This window comes from Bufo gargarizans, chromosome 5 (assembly GCF_014858855.1).
Source record: "Bufo gargarizans isolate SCDJY-AF-19 chromosome 5, ASM1485885v1, whole genome shotgun sequence".
In the NCBI taxonomy this organism is placed as follows: Eukaryota; Metazoa; Chordata; class Amphibia; order Anura; family Bufonidae; genus Bufo; species Bufo gargarizans.
This window is the reverse complement of record NC_058084.1, coordinates 303,118,145-303,139,199: the sequence shown is the minus strand read 5'-3', so window position 1 is coordinate 303,139,199 and position 21,055 is coordinate 303,118,145. Positions and strand designations below refer to the sequence as shown.

Below are 21,055 nucleotides of genomic sequence, written 5' to 3'. Positions count from 1 at the left end.
CAACCTGCCAGCCAATGATCACGGCTGGCAGGTTGCTGACGAAATACTCCTGTGCGAAATGCCGGCGCGAACTGCGCATGCGCGTCTCGCGAGATGACGCGTATATGCGTGACTCTGCGCAGCGCTGCCACCTCCAGACCGCACATCTGCGTTAGGCGGTCCGGAGGTGGTTAAGTTGTAAGGGGGGGGGGGGGGGGCGGCACGCATGGTCATAGGCAAAGAATCACAGCTCGATCCAATGCAGAGGTCTGGGACACAAAAGCGGGGCACTCCAACACAAAACTGACGGAAAAAGTTCATTCCAGACAGTAGTGTAAATACAGAAGTCAGGGCCCCATAGCAAGGATCAAACCAGGCCCCCACACAATACATAAGGGTTTTGCCTAAACCCTTTTCAATGATCCTTGGGCCATTTTTTCCACTGTCTTATTTGCTAAGAGTTGTTCCTTTAGAGGGTAGAGTCCTGACCAAGTTTTCACCTCCAGTAGAACAGGAGATAACCCATACTAAGACTATTATTTTTCCCTTATAACATGGCAATCTTCAGAACATCAATCCCAAGCCCGAACTTCTGTGAAGAAGTTCGGGTACCATACACGCAAGTGCAAAACGCATTACAATGTTTTGCACTAGCGCGGAAAAAAAATTGCGCATTTTCCTGCAACGTACCCGCCTCTTATCCGGGCAAAAAAACATGACGCCTGTGTGAAAGAGGCCTAACAGTCACCTTGGTTTATTTTTAATATTATATATTATAGGGATATTAAACATCCGTGTGCATTTCGTATTTTGCAGAACAGTACTATCCTTGTCCGTAATTGAAATTAATGGTTCTGGCAAAGGAAAAATAAATTAAATATGGATACAAAGAAAATAAGTTTGTGCGCATGAGCCCTAAGGCGCTTCTTTCTACTAGTAAACAGGTTTAAGAGTCTTCTTAAAGCTCCATGGCCAGGATTGTATTACACTGACAGGACAGAGTCAGTGATTTGGATTCAAAACCAGGTGCAGATCTTTCCATTACCCTGGGTTCAGACCTGAGCGTTCCGAAAGGAGCGCTCTGTATGTGCGTTTACAATCGTGCATACAGAGACAGGCGAACACACATTGTCGCGCGTTCCCGAATATCTATGTACGGGAACGCGCGAAAAGAAAACGCCCCAAAAAAGCTCAAGAACATGTTTGAGCGTTGGGCGTTTTACAGCGCGATCGTACTCACTGTATGACGCCCAGGTGAGAACCATTCCCATAGGGAAGCATTGGTTTCTCCTTGTTGAGCGTTTTACAGCGCGTAGGAACGCGCTGTAAAACGCTCAGGTGTGAACCCAGGGTAATACCTCATGTCTGTGGAGGCACCAATCCTGGTTTTGGCTCACAATCACTGATGGAGATTACTGACCAAAACACTGACATGTGAATGAGGATTAAGGCCTCATGCACACGACTGTTGTGCCCCGTGTCCATTGTTCCATTTTCCGTGATTTTCTGCGATCCGCGATTCCCGTTTCCAGTCCGTGAAAAAAAACACGGAGGCACATAAGATTGTCACTCGTGTCCGTTTTTTCCCTATCATTTGCATGGCAAACTTGACTTAGATTTTTTTCTTTTTTACTTTCCTTCATGTCTGGAGATCCTCCAAAAATAAAGGAAGACACACGGAAGCAAAAAACTGACACAGATCACGGAACCCCTTTTTGCGGACCGCAAGAAAACTGTTTGCATGAGGCCTAATTCTGTAGATTCCAGGACAGAGAAGCAGAGGTCATAAGGGGAATTCTCACTAACACACTGCCAGTTTATTGCATTGAACTCAGTTGTGTGTCTGGGCCAACAGTGCCGCTAAGGAGAATTTGGGGGAGATTTATCAAACTGGTGTAAAGTAAAACTATAGCAACCAGATTCCACTTGTCATTTCTGACAGCTCCTTTGGAACATAAAAGATGGAATTTCATTGGTTACTATGAGCAACTAAGCCAGTTCTACTTTAGGGTACTTTCCCACTTGCGTTGTTTGATTCCGGCAGGCAGTTAGTTTCCTGATCAGGCAAACGCATGTAAATTTTTTCAGACTGATCAGGATCCTGGGAGAGGGGGGGGGGGGGGGGGGGGGGGACGGTCCACTCCAGTTGCTGGCTCTAAGGGAGTGCCAGAAGCAATGAGCGCTTCCATCAATACAGATGGGAGCTGTGGTCCTGTCACTCACGGCTCAGCTCCCCACGCTCCTCCCTTCCTTCAGGTCGGCAGGAAGACTTCTCCCCACTCCACCATTCAGCACGCAGACAGCCTGTGTGGGCAGAGCCTGCAGCCTAGAAATCTGCATAAGCTCCACTCACACAGTGCTGCAGAGCGATCTGTGCCTGCAGGGAATTTGTATAAACAAAAAAAACAAAAAAAACAAAAAAAAAAAAAAAAAAACACACAACCTGAGGTAAAGATTGCTACTATGGAGGGGGCACATAGTAGCCAACTAGCCAAATTTTTTATTTATTTTTTATCCTTCAGGGCCGCACCGCCGATCACCACAGGCGGCGCGGCCCTGTATGTAATTGCGGGAATTTGGAAGCGCTCATCTCCATATCTAATCCATCTGTATCGCTGTCCTGCGGCAGAGCAGGGGAGGGAGAGGTGTGTCCCTCCCCTGTTCTTCTGATAGGAGAGAGACCAGCTCAGGCGGCGCGATGACGTCATCATCGCACCGCCTGAGCCAGGCAGCACACAGGCTGAAAGAGGCTTTTTTTTTTTTTTTTTACACACATTATGGGGGGCACTATAGGGGAGAATGGCACTATGGGGCATCTGGTGGCACTATGGGGGCATTATTTGGCGGCACTATGGGGAAGTGGGGGGGTTCTAAAGGGGCCTTTTTTTTCTTATTGGCACATGGGGGCATTATGGCATCTGGTGGCACTAAGGGGGCATATTTTACTGGCACATTATGGGAGGCATTATAGGGGAGGGTGGCACTATGGAGGAGTGGAGCACTATTGGGGCATATGCAGGGGTGTAGCTAAAGGCTCACGGGCCCGGGTGAAAGAATTCAGCTTGGGCCCCCCCCTTCCCTCAGTGCTTTGTAGCCGGGGGCAGGGAAGCACATAGCCTTTCTACTGGCTGAGGTAAAAATTTAAACGGCAACATCTTCCCCACCAAATTCTTGACCCTAACCCCAGCCAGAGGGGTAACTTGAACAGCATGCACTTTCTCTAATACCAGTGTCTTCGGGTCCCCTCAGATGCCTGGGCCCGGTAGCGACTGCTACCTCTGCACCCCCTATAGCTACGCCCCTGGGCATATGGTGGCACTTTGAAGGGGCATTTTTTACTGGCACATTATGGGGCAGCACCATGGGGCATCTGGGGGGTCTAAAGGAGCTTTTTTTATTGACACATTATGGGGGCACTATAGGAGAGAATGGCACTATAGGGGCATTATTTGGGGGGCACTAAGGGGAAGTGGAGGCTCTAAAGGGGCCTTTTTTTCTTATTAGCACATTATGGGGGCATTATGGCATCTGGTGGCACTAAGGGGGCATTTTTTTACTGGCACATTATGGTAGGCACTATAGGGGAGAGCGGTACTATGGGGGAGAGGAGCACTATTGGGGCATATGGTGGCATTTAGAAGGGGCATTTTTTTACTGGCCTTTTATGGGGGACACTATGGGGAAGGGGGAGAGTAGCACTATGAGGGCATTTACTGGGGCACTATATACTGGCATACATTATGGGGACATTAGCTCAACAGCGGGCACTAAGCGGGGGTATTTAATGTACTGTCATATTGTAGGGAGAATTATTAGTACTAGGAGGTATTATGCAGACCTTTGCTAATACTGGGGGGCTATGAGGAACATGATTACTAGTATGGGCATTATTACTACTAAGTGTGCTCTGGCAAAGAATGGTTTCTATTTTGGGGAGTCCTGTTACTTTGGGGGCACCCTGCCACAGTATCAGCTTAGCACAATAATTTTTGGGGGACATTATCTTTATACTATTAGTGTCTGGGCGGAGTTATTTTTAGAGCACTGTGTGCCAATAATTGTTGAAGGGGCACTATCTGTGTGGTAGTATTTCCAGGGGGACTGTTTCTGCAGTATAGTATTGGGGTGGCAGGAAAGAGTGTTCAGAAGATGTGAAGATGATGGAAATGTGGGAAACTAATGTCTGTTTTTTAATCTTTGCTGAAAATCATGGCGGTCTGGTCTGAATGGAGAAGATGAGGAAAGAGAACGTCTACAACAAACAGGTGACATCACTGGATGTAAGAGGTATGTGGCGCTATGTAGGAGAGGAGATGCTCCGGCTCCTCCCCCTGCCATTCGCAGAAGGAGGATTCAGAGCTGGGTGAGGACGGTCAAGGGGCAGCAGGCCACGGGTGGGTGGCAGATGGTGGGGGGGGGGGAACCACAGGCCTTGAGCAGGATCTGGGGAGGGAGGAGAGCGGAGGAGCTTTCTGGCTGTAGCCTGCTGTTTATTCTATGATTTGAAGCAGGCAGTGCAGCCAGGACAGACCCCCCTCCCTTCCGTATGTGTAGAGACTGGCCTCAACTATAGAATGTCAGCTGTACAGTGTTTGTTGGGAGTGGCCTATTATATGTAGGAGGGGCTTTGCGCGCCACATTGTTATTTTCCTACAGAGCTTTTACAATCGCCAAGTAAAAGAATCAGCGCAACACACTACACCCCGTCCCTGCTTTGAAAAATTGAATTAGCACAGCGCACTACACATGCCACATTTTTTTTGCCTTTCGGACTCCTCCCTACACAAAATTCCTGGGTGCTCCCCAGATTAAGGGGACACAATTACTGTGAAGGGGCACAATGGGCATTGTGGCGAAACCAACCTCGCCACTGGGTTTTGGAGAGGGCTGTTTAACCGCCTCCGGACCGCCTAACGCAGATGTGCGGTCCGGAGGAGGCAGCCCTGCGCACGACGACGCATATACGCGTCATCTCGCGAGGGCCGGGATTTCCTGTGAACGTGCGCGCACACAGGCACGCGCGCTCACAGGAACGGAAGGTAAGCGAGTGGATCTCCAGCCTGCCAGCGGCGATCGCTCGCTGGCAGGCTGGAGATCCGAATTTTTTAACCCCTAACAGGTATATTAGACACTGTTTTGATAACAGCGTCTAATATACCTCCTACCTGGTCCTCTGGTGGTCCCTTTTGTTAGGATCGACCACCAGAGGACTCAGGTAGCTCAGTACAGTCGCACCAAACACCACACTACACTACACTACACCCCCCCCCCCGTCACTTATTAACCCCTTATAAACCCATGATCACCCCATATCACCCCCCTGTCATTGATCACCCCCCTGTCATTGATCACCCCCCTGTCATTGATCACCCCCCTGTCATTGATCACCCCCCTGTCATTGATCACCCCCCTGTCATGCTCCATTCAGACGTCTGCATGTGTTTTGTGGATCCGATCCATGTATCCATGGATCCGTAAAAATCATGCGGACGTCTGAATGGAGCCTTACAGGGGGGTGATCACCCATATAGACTCCCTGATCACCCCCTGTCATTGATCACCCCCCTGTAAGGCTCCATTCAGATGTCCGCATGTGTTTTGCGGATCCGATCCATGGATCCATAAAAATTATACGGACGTCTGAATGGAGCCTTACCAGGGGGGTGATCAATGACAGGGGGGTGATCAGGGAGTCTATATGGGTGATCACCCCCCTGTCATTGATCACCCCCCTGTAAGGCTCCATTCAGACATTTTTTTTGGCACAAGTTAGCGGAAATTTTTTGTTTGTTTTTGTTTTTTCTTACTAAGTCTCATATTCTACTAACTTGTGTCAAAAAATAAAATCTCACATGATCTCACCATACCCCTCACGGAATCCAAATGCGTAAACATTTTTAGACATTTATATTCCAGACTTCTTCTCACGCTTTAGGGCCCCTAAAAAGCCAGGGCAGTATAAATAACCCACATGTGACCCCATTTCGGAAAGAAGACACCCCAAGGTATTCCGTGAGGGGCATATTGAGTCCATGAAAGATTGAAATTTTTGTCCTAAGTTAGCGGAAAGAGAGACTTTGTGAGAAAAAAACACAAACAAAAAAAAATAAAAATCAATATCCGCTAACTTATGCAAAAAAAATAAAAAATTTCTAGGAACTCGCCATGCCCCTCATTGAATACCTTGGGGTGTCTTCTTTCCAAAGTGAGGTATTTATACTGCCCTGGCTTTTTAGGGGCCCGAAAGCGTGAGAAGAAGTCTGGGATCCAAATGTCTAAAAATGCCCTCCTAAAAAGGAATTTGGGCCCCTTTGCGCATCTAGGCTGCAAAAAAAAGTGTCACACATGTGGTATCGCCGTACTCAGGAGAAGTTGGGCAATGTGTTTTGGGGTGTCATTTTACATATACCCATGCTGGGTGAGAAAAATATCTTGGTCAAATGCCAACTTTGTATAAACAAAAAAAAAAAAAAAAAAAAAGTTGTCTTTTGCCAAGATATTTCTCTCACCCAGCATGGGTATATGTAAAATGACACCCCAAAACACATTCCCCAACTTCTCCTGAGTACGGCGATACCAGATGTGACACTTTTTTGCAGCCAAGGTGGGCAAAGGGGCACATATTCCAAAGTGCACCTTTCGGATTTCACCGGTCATTTTTTACACATTTCGATTGCAAAGTCCTTCTCACACATTTGGGCCCTTAAATTGCCAGGGCAGTATAGCTACCCCACAAGTGACCCCATTTTGGAAAGAAGACAACCCAAGGTATTCCGTGAGGGGCATGGCGAGTTCCTAGAATTTTTTATTTTTTGTCGCAAGTTAGTGGAATGAGACTTTGTAAGGAAAAAAAAATAAAAAATCATCATTTTCCGCTAACTTGTGACAAAAAAAATAAAAAAAAAAGTTCTATGAACTCACTATGCCCATCAGCGAATACCTTAGGGTGTCTACTTTCTGAAATGGGGTCATTTGTGGGGTTTTTCTACTGTCTGGGCATTGTAGAACCTCAGGAATCATGATAGGTGCTCAGAAAGTCAGAGCTGCTTCAAAAAGCGGAAATTCACATTTTTGTACCATAGTTTGGTTTGGGTAAAAGTTATAGCGTTTACATTTTTTATTTTTTTTATCAAAGACATTTAGAACTATAAATTTAGCTAAAAATTTATATATGGATGTCGTTTTTTTGCAAAATTTTACAGCTGAAAGTGAAAAATGTCATTTTTTTGCAAAAAAATTGTTACATTTCGATTAATAACAAAAAAAGTAAAAACGTCAGCAGCAATAAAATACCACCAAATGAAAGCTCCATTAGTGAGAAGAAAAGGAGGTAAAATTCATTTGGGTGGTAAGTTGCATGACCGAGCGATAAACGGTGAAAGGAGTGTAGTGCCGAAGTGTAAAAAGTGCTCTGGTCATGAAGGGGGTTTCAGCTAGCGGGGCTGAAGTGGTTAAAAGCCTCTTGCCTCAGGATTATGGCCCATACTAACTTTAAAGGAGAAAACAGACCAGCCGCACAACTTAAATCTGTCTGTAGAATTGTATTTTATGTTATTATGCGTTCGGTTAAATTGTATGTTTTGTGAGGGCACCCAGATAGCTAATATTATTGTATTCGTGTATTCTGAGTGCCATTCACCTAATGATATGCACTCAGACTTGAGCTATCTCGGGATATGTTAAATGTCTGTGTTTGCTGTGGGGGTGTGCCATTGTGTGTTTAAATGGTGATGTCTGTCCTGTTGTCTCCACATGTGTATTGGTGATCTCCCTTTGTCCTGAGAGATAATTGGATTGCCTTCGGTTGTCTCTGGGACAGAGAGGAGGAAACCATGATGCATTGTGGGGATGTGTTGTATCTGTTCTGTATTTGCAAAACTGTAATAAAAACCAGGCTGGGTGTGCCAGCACATCAGACCACTGCTGACCCTCAAGACGGAGCCTTGTCTCGTTATTGGGGGGATTCCTTGTATGCTGTTGGAGACTGATTGCCAGGAGTGTAAGCTGACTGTACGCTTTTCCTGTTCGTCTGCCGGCAGCCATTTGCGAGGTTCCAGTTTGGAGTGCTATTTTGTATCCAGTTTGGGAGGTTGGTGTTCTGCAGTAGCTGTGCCTGTCTCTCAGAAAGGGGCATATCGCCTAAACGGATCTTAACCCCTTGTCTGCTGAAACGGTCCGTTACATTGCATTATTACTATGAGGGGAACACAGGGCATTACAACTGTGAAAGGGGCACAGAGCGGGCATAACTATTGTGAAGGTTGTATAATGAGGGCAATACTACTGTAAGGGGGTACAATTTTTTTTTTTTTAGTATTGGGGTGCCAGAGAAAGGACCCACCCCGGGTGCCAAACACCCTAGGCACACCACTGACCTGTGGCCCAATTATCACTGTCCATGACCCTGCCTATCTGACTTGTTACATGCAAGCAACTTTAGTGAGCAGTAAAATGAAGACTGAAGGCAGACTACATAGTAACCCTCCCTTACAGCTTTGACAGAAGACTTCTTAAACCAAAATGGTTACGATTTAAATATTTCTTTATAGCTGTAAGAGCCTAGTTTTTCTGATTCAAAGCACTAAATCCATGTAGCAAGACCCTGAGTAACCAATAGAGTGGTAGGGGTCCTGATAAGGCATTGTCGTGGTGTACTCCCTCAGGTTGTTGCTCCCAGGGGAGGGGAATAAAATCAATGGAATGGTTTGAAGAATCAGGACCGAGTTAAACATATAAAAAAAGTCTCTTTACCTAGTGCAAAATATAACTTATGGCACATCCAGCAGTATTAAATACAAAGTGCCGTTTTCTGGTACCAGAAGATAGCACTTGCAGATATAGGTGTCCACTGTATGATACAGGCTTGAAGTTAGAATTCCCACCTGCCCAGCCTATGTCAAAAACAGCAGCAGAGAGAAAAAAAAACACACACACACACACACACACACACACACACACACGTGTCATGAGCTAAATGCAGGGTCTGGAGTCATGGGGAGTCTCCTTGCAATATCCAAGTCAGAGTCTCCACCACAAGCCTGTCCAGCTTAAATTTATTGACATGCCGCATCAATGCCAGAACCGCTGACAATATGCCAATCAATATAAGATCAGTGGAAGTGCTTGCCTTTGCAAGGAGAGTTCCCCAAGACTCCAGTCTACTTGACCCACAGGGGAACAGGCAACTCCCCATTCAAATGAATGGAACCGATTTTAGGGTCACAGGATTTTCTGCCACAAAACCTGCCGTGTGTGAAGGCACCCTAAGGCCTCTTTCACACAAGCGTACTTGCAGTTTGCATATTGCCTGTATTTTGTGTACCAGAATCCGCTGTAATGTTAAATGAATAGAGCCCCTCACATGGGTGTATAGTTTTTGAAGCATTTGAAATCCGCATGGCTTGATCAACGACACAATGCAAGCTCCAGAAAGAAGGCATAAAGTATGATGTCACTGATGGCTCCCTGGCCGCGACTGACCAGTTTGGTGATCTCAAATGGCCGCAGAAGTATATATCCACACACAGCTCCCCAGAATCTGTCCTGCCACAGAGTTCATACAGGTAGTCGTTAACGGCACATTTCAGCTGGAGAAGCCTATACAAGGTAGATTTCCAGCATGTTGGGCAGTCACAAATCAGATGTCTGACAGGCAAATGGTTTCGCGGCTGAACGTCAGCAAGGCAAGCCATGGCAGTGCAAGATCTAAAATACCAGAGATTTTCCTGGCCTTCCGCAAGACGTCCTGGACCCGGGGTATTTGGAAACGAATCACTGCACGAAGTTTAGGACATATGCCATGCACAGCATGCGTGTCATTTTTCCCCGTTTCAGCAGATTGGCACCGTTATCGCACACCACTTTACCAACTGTCAAATTGAGCAGCCTGTGACCGCAGACCTGAAAGGAGTGCAGAACCGGTGTGGCTCTTGGCTTCCAGGCACAACAACTGCAGCAAAGCATGAAAAAAACGTCTCACCTGGCATTTCAAACAGGTTTTGGAGGAAGCAGTGGAAGAAGAGGAGTCGGCCGGAGGAGGAGAAGAGGCAGGCCTGCATGCAATCCATGGCGGTAACACCAAATCGACACAGGTGCCACGGGTTAAATGCTTCATGGCCGTCAGAAGGTTCACCCAATGGGCAGTAAAAGTTGTGTAGCTTCCCTGGCCGCGTTTGCTAGACCAAGTGTCAGATGTATCAGTCACTTGCCGCTGAACAAGGCCATATAGCTCTGGGATGCCCTTTTGGGAGAAATATTTTCTTCCGGGGATCTTCCATTGCGGTGTGCTAATGGCCACAAGTTTTCTAAAGGCCTCCAAGTCCACCAATTTCTATGGCAGTAGTTGGCAGGCTAGCAGTTTTGACAAGCCAGCGGTCAGACATTGGGCAAGAGGATTATTCCGTTTTTTTTTGTTTTTTTAAACACTTGAACATTTGGGCCATGGAAGCCTGCCTTGTGCAAAATGAACCCGATGATGGCACGGTGGAAGACAAATGGGAGGAGAGAGGAGAAGGGGCAGAACATGGAGCGCCAGGAGTGTGGCTTTGTGGGTTCTGACGGCTGCCGTTGGGCTCCGTGATGGGAGGCCAGCTGCCTTCTTAAGGTGGTCGTCCCTAGGTGAGTGTTGGGCTTACTGCGACTTACGCTTTGACAGCACAGGCTGCAGATGGCAACTCTATTATCAGCAGCTGACACGTGTAAAAAACAAAACCACACTGCAGAGCCATGTGATGGCATCCTGGTAGCACAAGATGTGACCGTGCATGGTGGAGCGCTCGCTCCAGATACAGTTGCAGTCTGCTTTTTGCCTCCTGTGCACTGCGAGTTCTGCCTGCTTCTCCTTCCAATCTGCTGCTCCATCTTTCCCTCTGAACTCCCCTCCTCTTCCGTGGGCACCCATGTGACATCCATCGACACCTTCACCACCTCTGACATTAGAGATCTCAAAGTAGGCAGCAAAATCGGGGACCACCGTCATTGCGCTGATCTGGGTACTGTCATCAGACCGCTAGGTGGCGGCGGCCGTTGCTACCTCCTCTTCCGATGCCAAGAATGGCTGTGCATCGGTAAGATCTGGGAATTGAAGGGAAAAATAATTCCTCTGACTCAAGTGGAGGGGCTACGGTGGTGGTGTCTTTGGGGGTGCACACAGCAGAGAGTGAGGAGGGTGTCGATACAGAGGATGAGGAGGGTGCAGAAGCGGAAGGCTGAGTGAGCCACTCAACCAACTCTGGTGCATCCTTTGACGTAATCACACGCACCTTCTCCAACTTTCCACTTAGGCGCCGGCCTGGTGCACCTGCCCAACCCCTACCACCCCGGCAGAATGGCCTGCCTCTGTCACAGGGTCATTTTGAAAATGACAGGCAGAGGAAAAGTCCCTATAGAAGAGCAGCATTTATGGAAGCAGCTATATAGAACCCCTTAATCAGTTATGTTTGGGGGCAACTGGTATATCACAACATTTGCAATTAGTTGTTCCAAAGACGTTTGTCTCTCTGTATAGCTGCGGTATCTCAGCAGAACCACACACACAAATGCACTATATAGAAATTATATGTATAGCACACCCCTGCCTCAGATTTATTTATTCATTTATTTTTGGGGGGGGGGGGGGAACGACAACTGGTATAGCACACCAGTTGAATTTCGTTGTTCCAATAGTGTTTATCCCTCTACAGCGCAGCAGAATATCACACACACACACACAACTGCACTATAATATACTTTCTGATGATGAATAGTCTTGTGTACACGCAGTCTTACCCTTAGGGCCTTGATGCGCTTAGCTGGCTGATTCAACAAAGGAAGAAAAAGAAGGCATGACACTTTGCCATGGGCCGCAAAGGCCTAGAGAATAAAAAGGTACCTTTTCCAGAGACCAATTTCCTAGCACTTGTCAAATGGAGAATCAAGAAAGAGGGAGGGGGAGGGGGAATCTCAATCTCAAGGTTTCTTTGTTAGAAAGTATATTACGCCCCTCAGTATGTCATACCCATCGATAGCACACCTATACCCGTCCTTAAAAGGACTTTTGTGGCCCTATTAGCTAGCGTTTGGGGTCTGTATACTCTACCAGTCTGCTTCACACAGCAACCTCTCCCTACTCTGGCAAAAGAGTGAATGTAAAACGGCGGCCAGATCGGGTTTATTTATAGGGTAGGGGGTATGTCCATGTGCCTAAATGTCTCAATTGGCTGTCCTGTCGTCCCACTTGATGGATGTGTCATTCATGGGTCAAAGTTCGGCGCTATGCAAAAAAAAAAAAAAAAAAAAAAAAAAGATATATTTTGGAAAAATCAAGCGAGAAAAGTTCGCTGCGAATCAACCACCGGGCAAACCGCAAGGCCCTCTAGAAGCTACAACCATGCTGGGTTCAGGAGCGACTCAGATGCCAAGGAGCATGTTTTACAGTTTGGGTAACATATACTCCCTGTTCCCAGTAATTACACCACTACTCACAAGAAAAGGTGCTTCATGACAAAATAAATGCATCACAACACAAAATTTAATTTCTTTGTGAAATTCGGCAAAGCAGCAGAATCAAGTTTTTGAGAACTTTGCTCATTTCCATTTACAAAGTCATGCAAAACATGTCACAGTGTAGATGGGACCTTATTGTTGCAAAACACATTTCAGCATGTAGCCCTAGTGACTTCACATGCTGTGGAATTTTCCATGACCAACCATCAATTCCAATGTGGGTGCAAGCACATGGATTTTTGCAAACCCCCTTCAGGTAAACTAAGCTGATTTTCCTGAAATTAAAAATAGCTGTAAAAACTGGTGTAAAGTAGAACTAGATTAGTTGCCCATAGCAACCAGATTCCACCTTTCATTTTTGACAGGTCCATAAAAAATAAAATGAAAGGTGGAATCTGGTTGCTATGAGCAATTAAACCACTTCTACTTTACACCAGTATAATAAAAAGACCCCATGAATCCCCTCTGATAAAAAAAAAATACTAATATATATATATATATATATATATATATATATATATATATATATATATTACACAGCAATGCACCACATAAATATATTCTTAAATATTATAGTGCACAGTATTACTCTAAAACAATTCTTACAAGTTACAACATATAAATAAGTCAGTTACACTAAACTACTCTAAATCTACACGAAACCACCAGAATAACAGACAGTTTACATACTACAGTTTGACAAACAAGTCATAAGACAAACCTCCCAGAAACTTTTATACTGGAAAAAAAATAAAAAATTATATATATAATAATAAATTAATGATAAATACAAAGCAAATCTTACAGATCTCATTTGCAACAGTCTTGAACTCCATTGTTCTGCTGAATTTCCTGACCCTTGGACTCCAAAAAATGCACGTCTCAATAAACAGCTCCACATCAACCCAAAAAGCTACTGATGTGCAGTGCACTCCTGTGCAGGCTTTTTGTACTCTAATGTGCTAGGTGTGTCCTCCTTCCTGCTTGCTAGGGGGGAGGGTTCTCTTCATTTTGTCCGTACACTGATATACAGGCTGCATTGGGAATGATACATGAAGCATATATATTTAATAAAATGTCCTCTATATTAAGGCAGTGCTGTATTAAATGAACAATTGGACTAGGATACAACAGTGACGTAAAGTCATGTCTGAATCAAAGTAAAGCCACATTCACACGTCAGTGTTTTGGTCAGTGATTTCTATCAGTGATTGTGAGCCGAATCCAGGATTGGAGCCTCCACAGACATAAAGTATAAGGGAGAGATTTGCACCTATTCTGTGTTTAGAGCCACACCTAGTTTTGGCTCAAAATCACTAATGGAAATCACTGACCTAACACTGACATGTGAATGAGGCATAAAAGTTGGGGTGATGATTGTAAATAAACTATCCAGAATTAGAAAACATGGCTTCTTTGTTACAAAAATGGTGGCACACCTGTCCACGGAAAGTGTCTGGTATTGCACTTTAGCAGTATTAAAGATAATGGGGATGAGGTTCAATACAACAAAATCTGTGGACAGGTGTGGCACTACTTTTGGAATTAGGCAGCACAGTTTTTCTAATCCTGGACAACTGTAAGGATGTAACATTTTAATGCGTTTTGCACTCGCGTGAGAAAAATCGTCATGTTTGGTACCCAAACCCGAACTTCTTCACAGAAGTTCGGTCTTGGGATCGGTGTTCTGTAGATTGTATTATTTTCCCTTATAACATGGTTATAAGGGAAAATAATAACATTCTGAATACAGAATGCATAGTAAAATAGCGGTGAAGGGGTTAAAAAAATGTAAAAAAAATGTAACTCACCTTAATCCACTTGATCGCGTAGCCGGCAGCCGGCATCTTCTGTCTGTCTTCTATGCTGTGTGCAGGAACAGGACCTGTGGTGACGTCACTCCGGTCATCACATGATCCATCACCATGGTAAAAGATCATGTGATGGATCATTGAATGACCGGAGTGACGTCACCACAGGTCCTGTTCCTACACAGCACAGAAGACAGACAGAAGTGATGCCGGGCTGCGCGATCAAGTGGATTAAGGTGAGTTACATTTATTTATTTTTTTAACCCCTCCAGCACTATTTTACTATGCATTCTGTATTCAGAATGCTATTATTTTCCCTTATAACCGTGTTATAAGGGAAAATAATAATGATCGGGTCTCCATCCCGATCATCACCTAGCAACTGTGCGTGAAAATCGCACTGCATCCGCACTTGCTTGCGGATGCTTGTGATTTTCACGCAACCCCATTCATTTCTATGGAGCCTGCGTTACGTGAAAAATGCACGAAATACAGCATGCTGTGATTTTCACGCAGCGCACAAGTAATGCGTGAAAATCACCGCTCATGTGAACAGTCCCATAGAAATTAATGAGTCGGGATTCAGTGCGGGTGCAATGCGTTCAACTCACGCATCGCATCCGCACGGAATACTCACCCGTGTGAAAGGGGCCTAAGGGCTCTTTCACATGAGCGTGTCCCTTGTGGGAATCACGCTCCGCGTGAGAGAGGGATCCTGCGGACTGGAATATAGAAGTACACGGAATTATCATGATTGAAAATGCTGTGTGCCTCTGCCTGACCTTTCTGTAACAGAATCATACTGACATAAAGCTGTCACTATCATTCAGTAGCAATAAGGTCAGGCAGAGGCACACAGCATTTTCAATCATGATAGTCCACACAGCACAATCCATCTCTCACATGGAGCGAGATTCCCAAAAGGGACACACTCGTGTGTGAGAACCCTTGCAGACAAGTGTTCCTCCCGCAGCGAGTCTGCATTGCAGCACCCGGCCTGACCTCCCAGCACTGAGGGGATTCACATAGCATTATATTGATTTATGATGCTATATAGCCCTTACAGTTCTGGAATGTATTGGATAGCACTGGCAGCATTATACATCAGGAGGTCACAGAGTGGAATGGTGACATAGTGTGGAGATGGCAGCAACAGCATCATGATACCACAGAGTGGCAAGGTGACATAGTGTGGGGATGGCAGCATCAGGAGGCCACAGAGTGGCAAGGTGACATTGTGTGGAGATGGCAGCAACAGCAGCAGCATGATACCACAGAGTGGCAAGGTGACATAGTGTGGGCATGGCAGCATCAGGACGCCACAGAGTGGCAAGGTGACATAGTGTGGAGATGGCAGCAACAGCATCAACAGCATGATACCACAGAGTGGCAAGGTGACATAGTGTAGACATGGCAGCATCAGGAGACCACAAAGTGGCATGGTGACATAGTGTGGAGATGGCAGCATCAGGAGGCCACAGAGTGGCACTGTGACATATTGTGGACATAGCAGCAACAGCAGCAGCATGATACCATAGAGTGGCACGATGACATAGTGTGGAGATGGATGAGCTAATCTGACGCATTAGGCATTGGTGGGTGGAAATCCTGGCTGATCCACGTCTGATTCATCTTGACAAAAGTAAGTCTCTACATATTTTGGGTGGACAGGCTAGTTCTTCTTGGGGTAACTATGGCCCAAGAAGCACTAAACACCCGCTCTGATGCCACACTACTGGGCGGGCAGGACAGCTTTTCCAGGTCAAACTCGGCCAGTTGCAGCCACAAAATCCAGTTTGGCTGCCTAGTAGTCCAGCGGATCTTCTATAACGGCTGGAAGGGTGCTGTCAAAGTATGCCACCACCTGCTGGCTCAGGTCCTGCTCCAGGTATACCTGCTGCTGCTAGTGAGTAGTTTCTTCACTATGCGGTTGAAGAAAGCTGCTCATTAGCGACTCTAGACTCAGGCTGCTGGTGCAGCTGTCACTTGCGATGAAGTCAAAGATCCAGTCAACCAATCAAGAACCGTTAGGTTGCCGGTCAAGACACGACAGCTAGCTGACATGTGGACCTGAGGCCTCGTGAAGAAACCCCTGCTGCCATGCACCCTTACTCTGCTGCGACCTATGCCTGCGCCAGAATCATTTACGCCTCTAACACTCCCCTGTGCAGGGCTTGGCACTTCTCTGTCTGACATGCTTTTAGCTGAACTAAATAAATTAAAAGCAAATTAAAACACCCCTAAAAGTGCAGAATATATTTTTATTATGCCACAGATGTATGTTAGAGAAGTCTCTGACTGGTTGTGAGTCTCTGTACAAGCGATGGTAGACAGCTGAACTCACTACGGTCATGGTACCATTTGTATGTGAAAATCCAGTGAGGAGAATACATGCTTTGGTAATTTATTGAGTTTTCCTTGAGCTAAACACATAGAGAAAATTAGAGGATACTAGAGGACATTAGAGGTCAAACCAAAATGCTCTTGCAATGAGCAGGACACTGGGTCAGTGGGGTTGCTATGCAGTGGGTCAATTTATATGTATAAAAGTTTGTGACGCCAATTGCAGCTTGCGCAGGTACTATAGCAGGGCCCTTTAAGATGTTACAGCTCATACCAGGTGAGGAATGCCAGAGGGGGATAATGTCTCTGTGTAGTGTCAACGGTGTATCCTACCTTGGTACGGCTGGACTCCTGTATCCTGGCTCACATGCAATAAATTGAGGAGTTTTGATGGAATAAATAAGATCCAGACAGGAGATATCGTCCAACTCGTCTTTACTTAATGGCAGCTTTAAATCCGTACAAGTTACAGCTTTAGTCTTTAGGTCCCAGCAGGTATTGGCAATATGTGGCAGGAATTTATATCTATTCTGCTTCTGATCATATGCCTAAAGGGTCTGGCAGGTATTAGTCTTCTGCTCTGTCTGTATTCTGCTTGGTAGTGGGCCTGACTAGCTGAGGAGGAATTTGGCTTCTCCTCGACTTGGGAAATGTACTCACAGCTTGGCTCACAGGGTATGCTTCTTCCTGGAGGCTGGAGATGGCTGCTTCTCTGGTCGACCAGCTGAGGAAGATGACTCAGGCTGGGAAGATGGATCCGGGCCTCAGCCAAGGTTGGATCCAGGGTTGGGATCCCTTGTTCTGGGAGCTCCTATCAACACAACCTACCCCAACAGGGGTGGCTGGTACACTCGCAAGACTTCCTTCTCCTCCTCATGATACAGGACATGGGAACGTCCCACTTCTTCTCATACAGGGGAGCCTAGACTGGAATGGACTATTCCGGTCTAGATATACTATTCTATAGACTGCCTATACATTGCTGCCACCTACTGGTGTACATGAATAATTACAGCAATTTACATAAAACAGTCATAGTAAATCCAGATAATGGAAAATGTAATGTAAGATTACACAAGATGATAACACATATACACTTTAACATATGGTAGCAGGGAGACAGTAATTTTAGTGACATACTTCAGGATGTTACACTCTCACCAGCTCTGAGTCTGCTGCAGGAAAGGAAGACACAGTAACAGACCACAGGATGTGTAGTCACAGAAAGGGCTGAATAGAACAGAGAGCAAAGGCAATCGAATTTACATAATACATTTCAGGAAACCTATAAAAAGAGTGACCACAGGGTGGCAGAATTTCATAACATGGTAATGATATCATAACAGCCATTTATCTAAATGGAAGAAATAAATGCTGACACAGCACACTCCCCGCCTGAAATCCTAGGATTTCACACTATATGCAAACATGAATGTCCATATGATGTTCAATGAAAATACTGGAACCTGAAAGACAAAAGGCAATAAAGAAACACAGTAACTGGAATGAGTGGACAGGAACAGTCAAAATGGCTGGTATGCCTGGTTTCAAGTTGACAGTGGGGCTGCTTTTTGGAATATCTTGCTTGTCATGTATACATTTCAGTTCCTTGTGAAAGGCACTCTGCTGTACATTACGTATCACAAGCAACTCACTTAGGATAATATCTTCTGCAGTGAGAGGTTTATGGCTCACGTGCCAACTGTAACATTCAGTGTTATGTTTCTTAGCACGAAAAAACACTGTACAATGTACACCTTGCAATCGTGTGAACGAGCTTTGACCATCTGGAGAAGCGTTCAAAGCGATGACAGCCCAAGCCAGACCTTCTTTCAGACTTGGTGACAAGGGTCTAACTTCAGGGTGAATCTCTGGATCTTCATGAGGGTCTTGGAGACTGAAGACATCTTGAGTAGTCTTGAGCGCAAATATTCTAATAGCAAATTTTTCCCGCGAATATTGGGACTTCGCTAATTCGCGAATATTTAGAATATATTGATATATATTCAAATATGCAGAATATAGCGCTATATTCGTAATTTATGAATATTCTTTTTTTTTTTCTACTGCTCATGAGGTAACTCATTATCCCTCCCTTCTCCTAGCTAGAATAGCCAATGAGAAGGCTTTGCCACAGCTTAGCAACATCCCTAGCAACCAATTGGAAACTAGGCCTACCCCTTCACTATATAAATGAAGATACTCCCCAGCAGCCATTTTGTGGCATATGATTTGAGAGAGAGAGGAGCTGTATTGTGATTCTGGTGCTGTGCTTAGTAGAAAATAATCCGATTTCCAATATCAATAATCTTGCTAGTTAGGTAGGTAATAGTGTAGTTTTATAGCTTATAGGGTTTAGAGAATTAGAGATAGTTTAGTTAGCTGAAATATATAGTTAGTGTTAGGGCATAGTGTAGTTGTAGTAGATAGGGTGCAGTGCAGGGTTTAGTATAGGTCATAGAGTTAGGTAGGTAGCTGTAATATATAATATAGATAGATAGTGCTTGATATTTTAGGTTAGGTATTAGAACTACAGAATAGCTGTCTGTTTTGTCTGTCTGTTAAGAAAAAAGTCTCTTAGTCTTAGGCCTCTTTCACACGAGTGTCGCGTAGTTCACCCCCACAAAGAAGGATTCGGAGTCACTAAGAAAATTTGCAAACTTTTCGAATGTTGGAGCTCTCCATTTAATTCCGATTCGAAATCACTCCAAGGAGAAACAGGACCGAACGAACTGACAGGCAAATCCCGCGAGACAACCATCACGGAAGTCTCGAACGAGGACGCCAAACAGTGTGAGAAGAAGGTGGCGCAGTGTGGTGAGTAGTGGCGAGAGAGAGGAATTCTCCAGTCACCGGCCCCAAATCAGAAGGGTAAGAGAAACGGTTCTGCCTTTATCCCCACCTGCAGCCTTACACTAACATTTCTTTGTACTAATATCAGCTGAAATTACATACCTTCTCCTTGAAACTATATTACCATCCGGCCATAGTGCCGATTCCGGAACACCATCTGTCCCAAATTGGGAAATTATTCTAAGGAGGACACAGCTATATATTATAGAGTGACTGTTCCAAAGAACTTCTCTGCAGACTCAACAGTGAGATATATCTATCTTGAGTCTTCTAAGGGACATCTCCAATGCTGCATTGATTGCAAGAGAGGGTACCGACAGTGTGCACTTACCCTGCGGTTTCTTTATATTTTATATTTTATTTTTTAATTACAAGTGATTGCATTTTATTATGTTCTTTTATTGTGGATAATATGCTGGTTTTAATTAAGTGTTTAAATAAATTGCCACTTTTCTATTGAATCACATATTTGAGTGCCAGCCTTACACTTTTTTACTATATGCCAAACAATGCCGGCACCCACTTTATTGCATTCACTATAATGGGATCTGTTGGGTTCCAGCGTAAGTAGGTGAGTCGTGTGTGTAGTGAGAGGGGCTAAGAACAGGGCATGGGGCCTAATTCAAATTCTCGCTATGGGGCCCAATGATTTCTTTGTACGCCCCTGCTCCAACCCCTCCTCCTTCTTAGAAACCAGCAGTTTTGGCGGGGGTCCATAAGGACTCCTTCTTTTGTGGTGTTAGCCCTCTGGGATACCATGTGGACAATACTGTAAAAGACAAAATATGGTCCAACCAATACATTGATATTTGGTCATTGATATCGGTCGACCAGCATACAATAGGCAAGGAGTGTCGTTTTTCTGATAAGCTGTTTGAACGTAAACCAAGGGTCCATAGGCGTGCGCAGCCTATTGCATTAGGGTGTGCACCCTAAAGCACAAACACACGCCACGCGCGCGTATATACAGTACAGACCAAAAGTTTGGACACACCTTCACTGTTTACCTTCTAGCCGTTGCATCTGCAGTGGTGAGCAGGTGTAATTACACCCAAGCCTTCCTATTAAAATGAATAGGACGGCTTGGGTGTAATTACACCTGCTCACCACTGCAGATGCAACGGCTAGAAGGTAAACAGTGAAGAGGAGGCAGCGCTGACACCGTGCGAGTCTCCTCTTCAAACAGCTGATCGGCGGGGGTGCCGGGTGTCGGACCCCCTCCGATCTGATATTGATGACTTATCCTGGGGATAGGTCATCAATAAATATAACTTGGACAACCCCTTTAAGAAATGAAGGTCAGTCGGTCTGAAAAATTGGGAAAACTTTGAAAGTGTCCCCAAGTGCAGTCACAAAAACCATCAAGCGCTACAAAGAAACTGGCTCACATGCGGACCGCCCCAGGAAAGGAAGACCAAGAGTCACCTCTGCTGTGGAGGATAAGTTCATCCGAGTCACCAGCCTCAGAAATGGCACGTTAACAGCAGCTCAGATTAGAGACCAGGTCAATGCCACACAGAGTTCTAGCAGCAGACACATCTCTAGAACAACTGTTAAGAGGAGACTGTGTGAATCAGGCCTTCATG

General features: G+C 45.3%; 1 protein-coding gene across 1 annotated transcript in view; it reads right to left on the bottom strand.

Moving 5' to 3' along the window:
* The window catches only part of LOC122937880 (glutamate decarboxylase 1-like), a 215,543-nt gene extending 202,150 nt beyond the window's left edge, over positions 1-13,393 (bottom strand). The window contains exon 1 of the mRNA XM_044293041.1: positions 13,268-13,393. Coding sequence (XP_044148976.1) covers positions 13,268-13,298 — 31 coding nt within the window. The 5' untranslated portion in view covers positions 13,299-13,393. The remainder of the gene's footprint in view (positions 1-13,267) is intronic.
* Between the last annotated feature and the right edge of the window lie 7,662 nt (positions 13,394-21,055).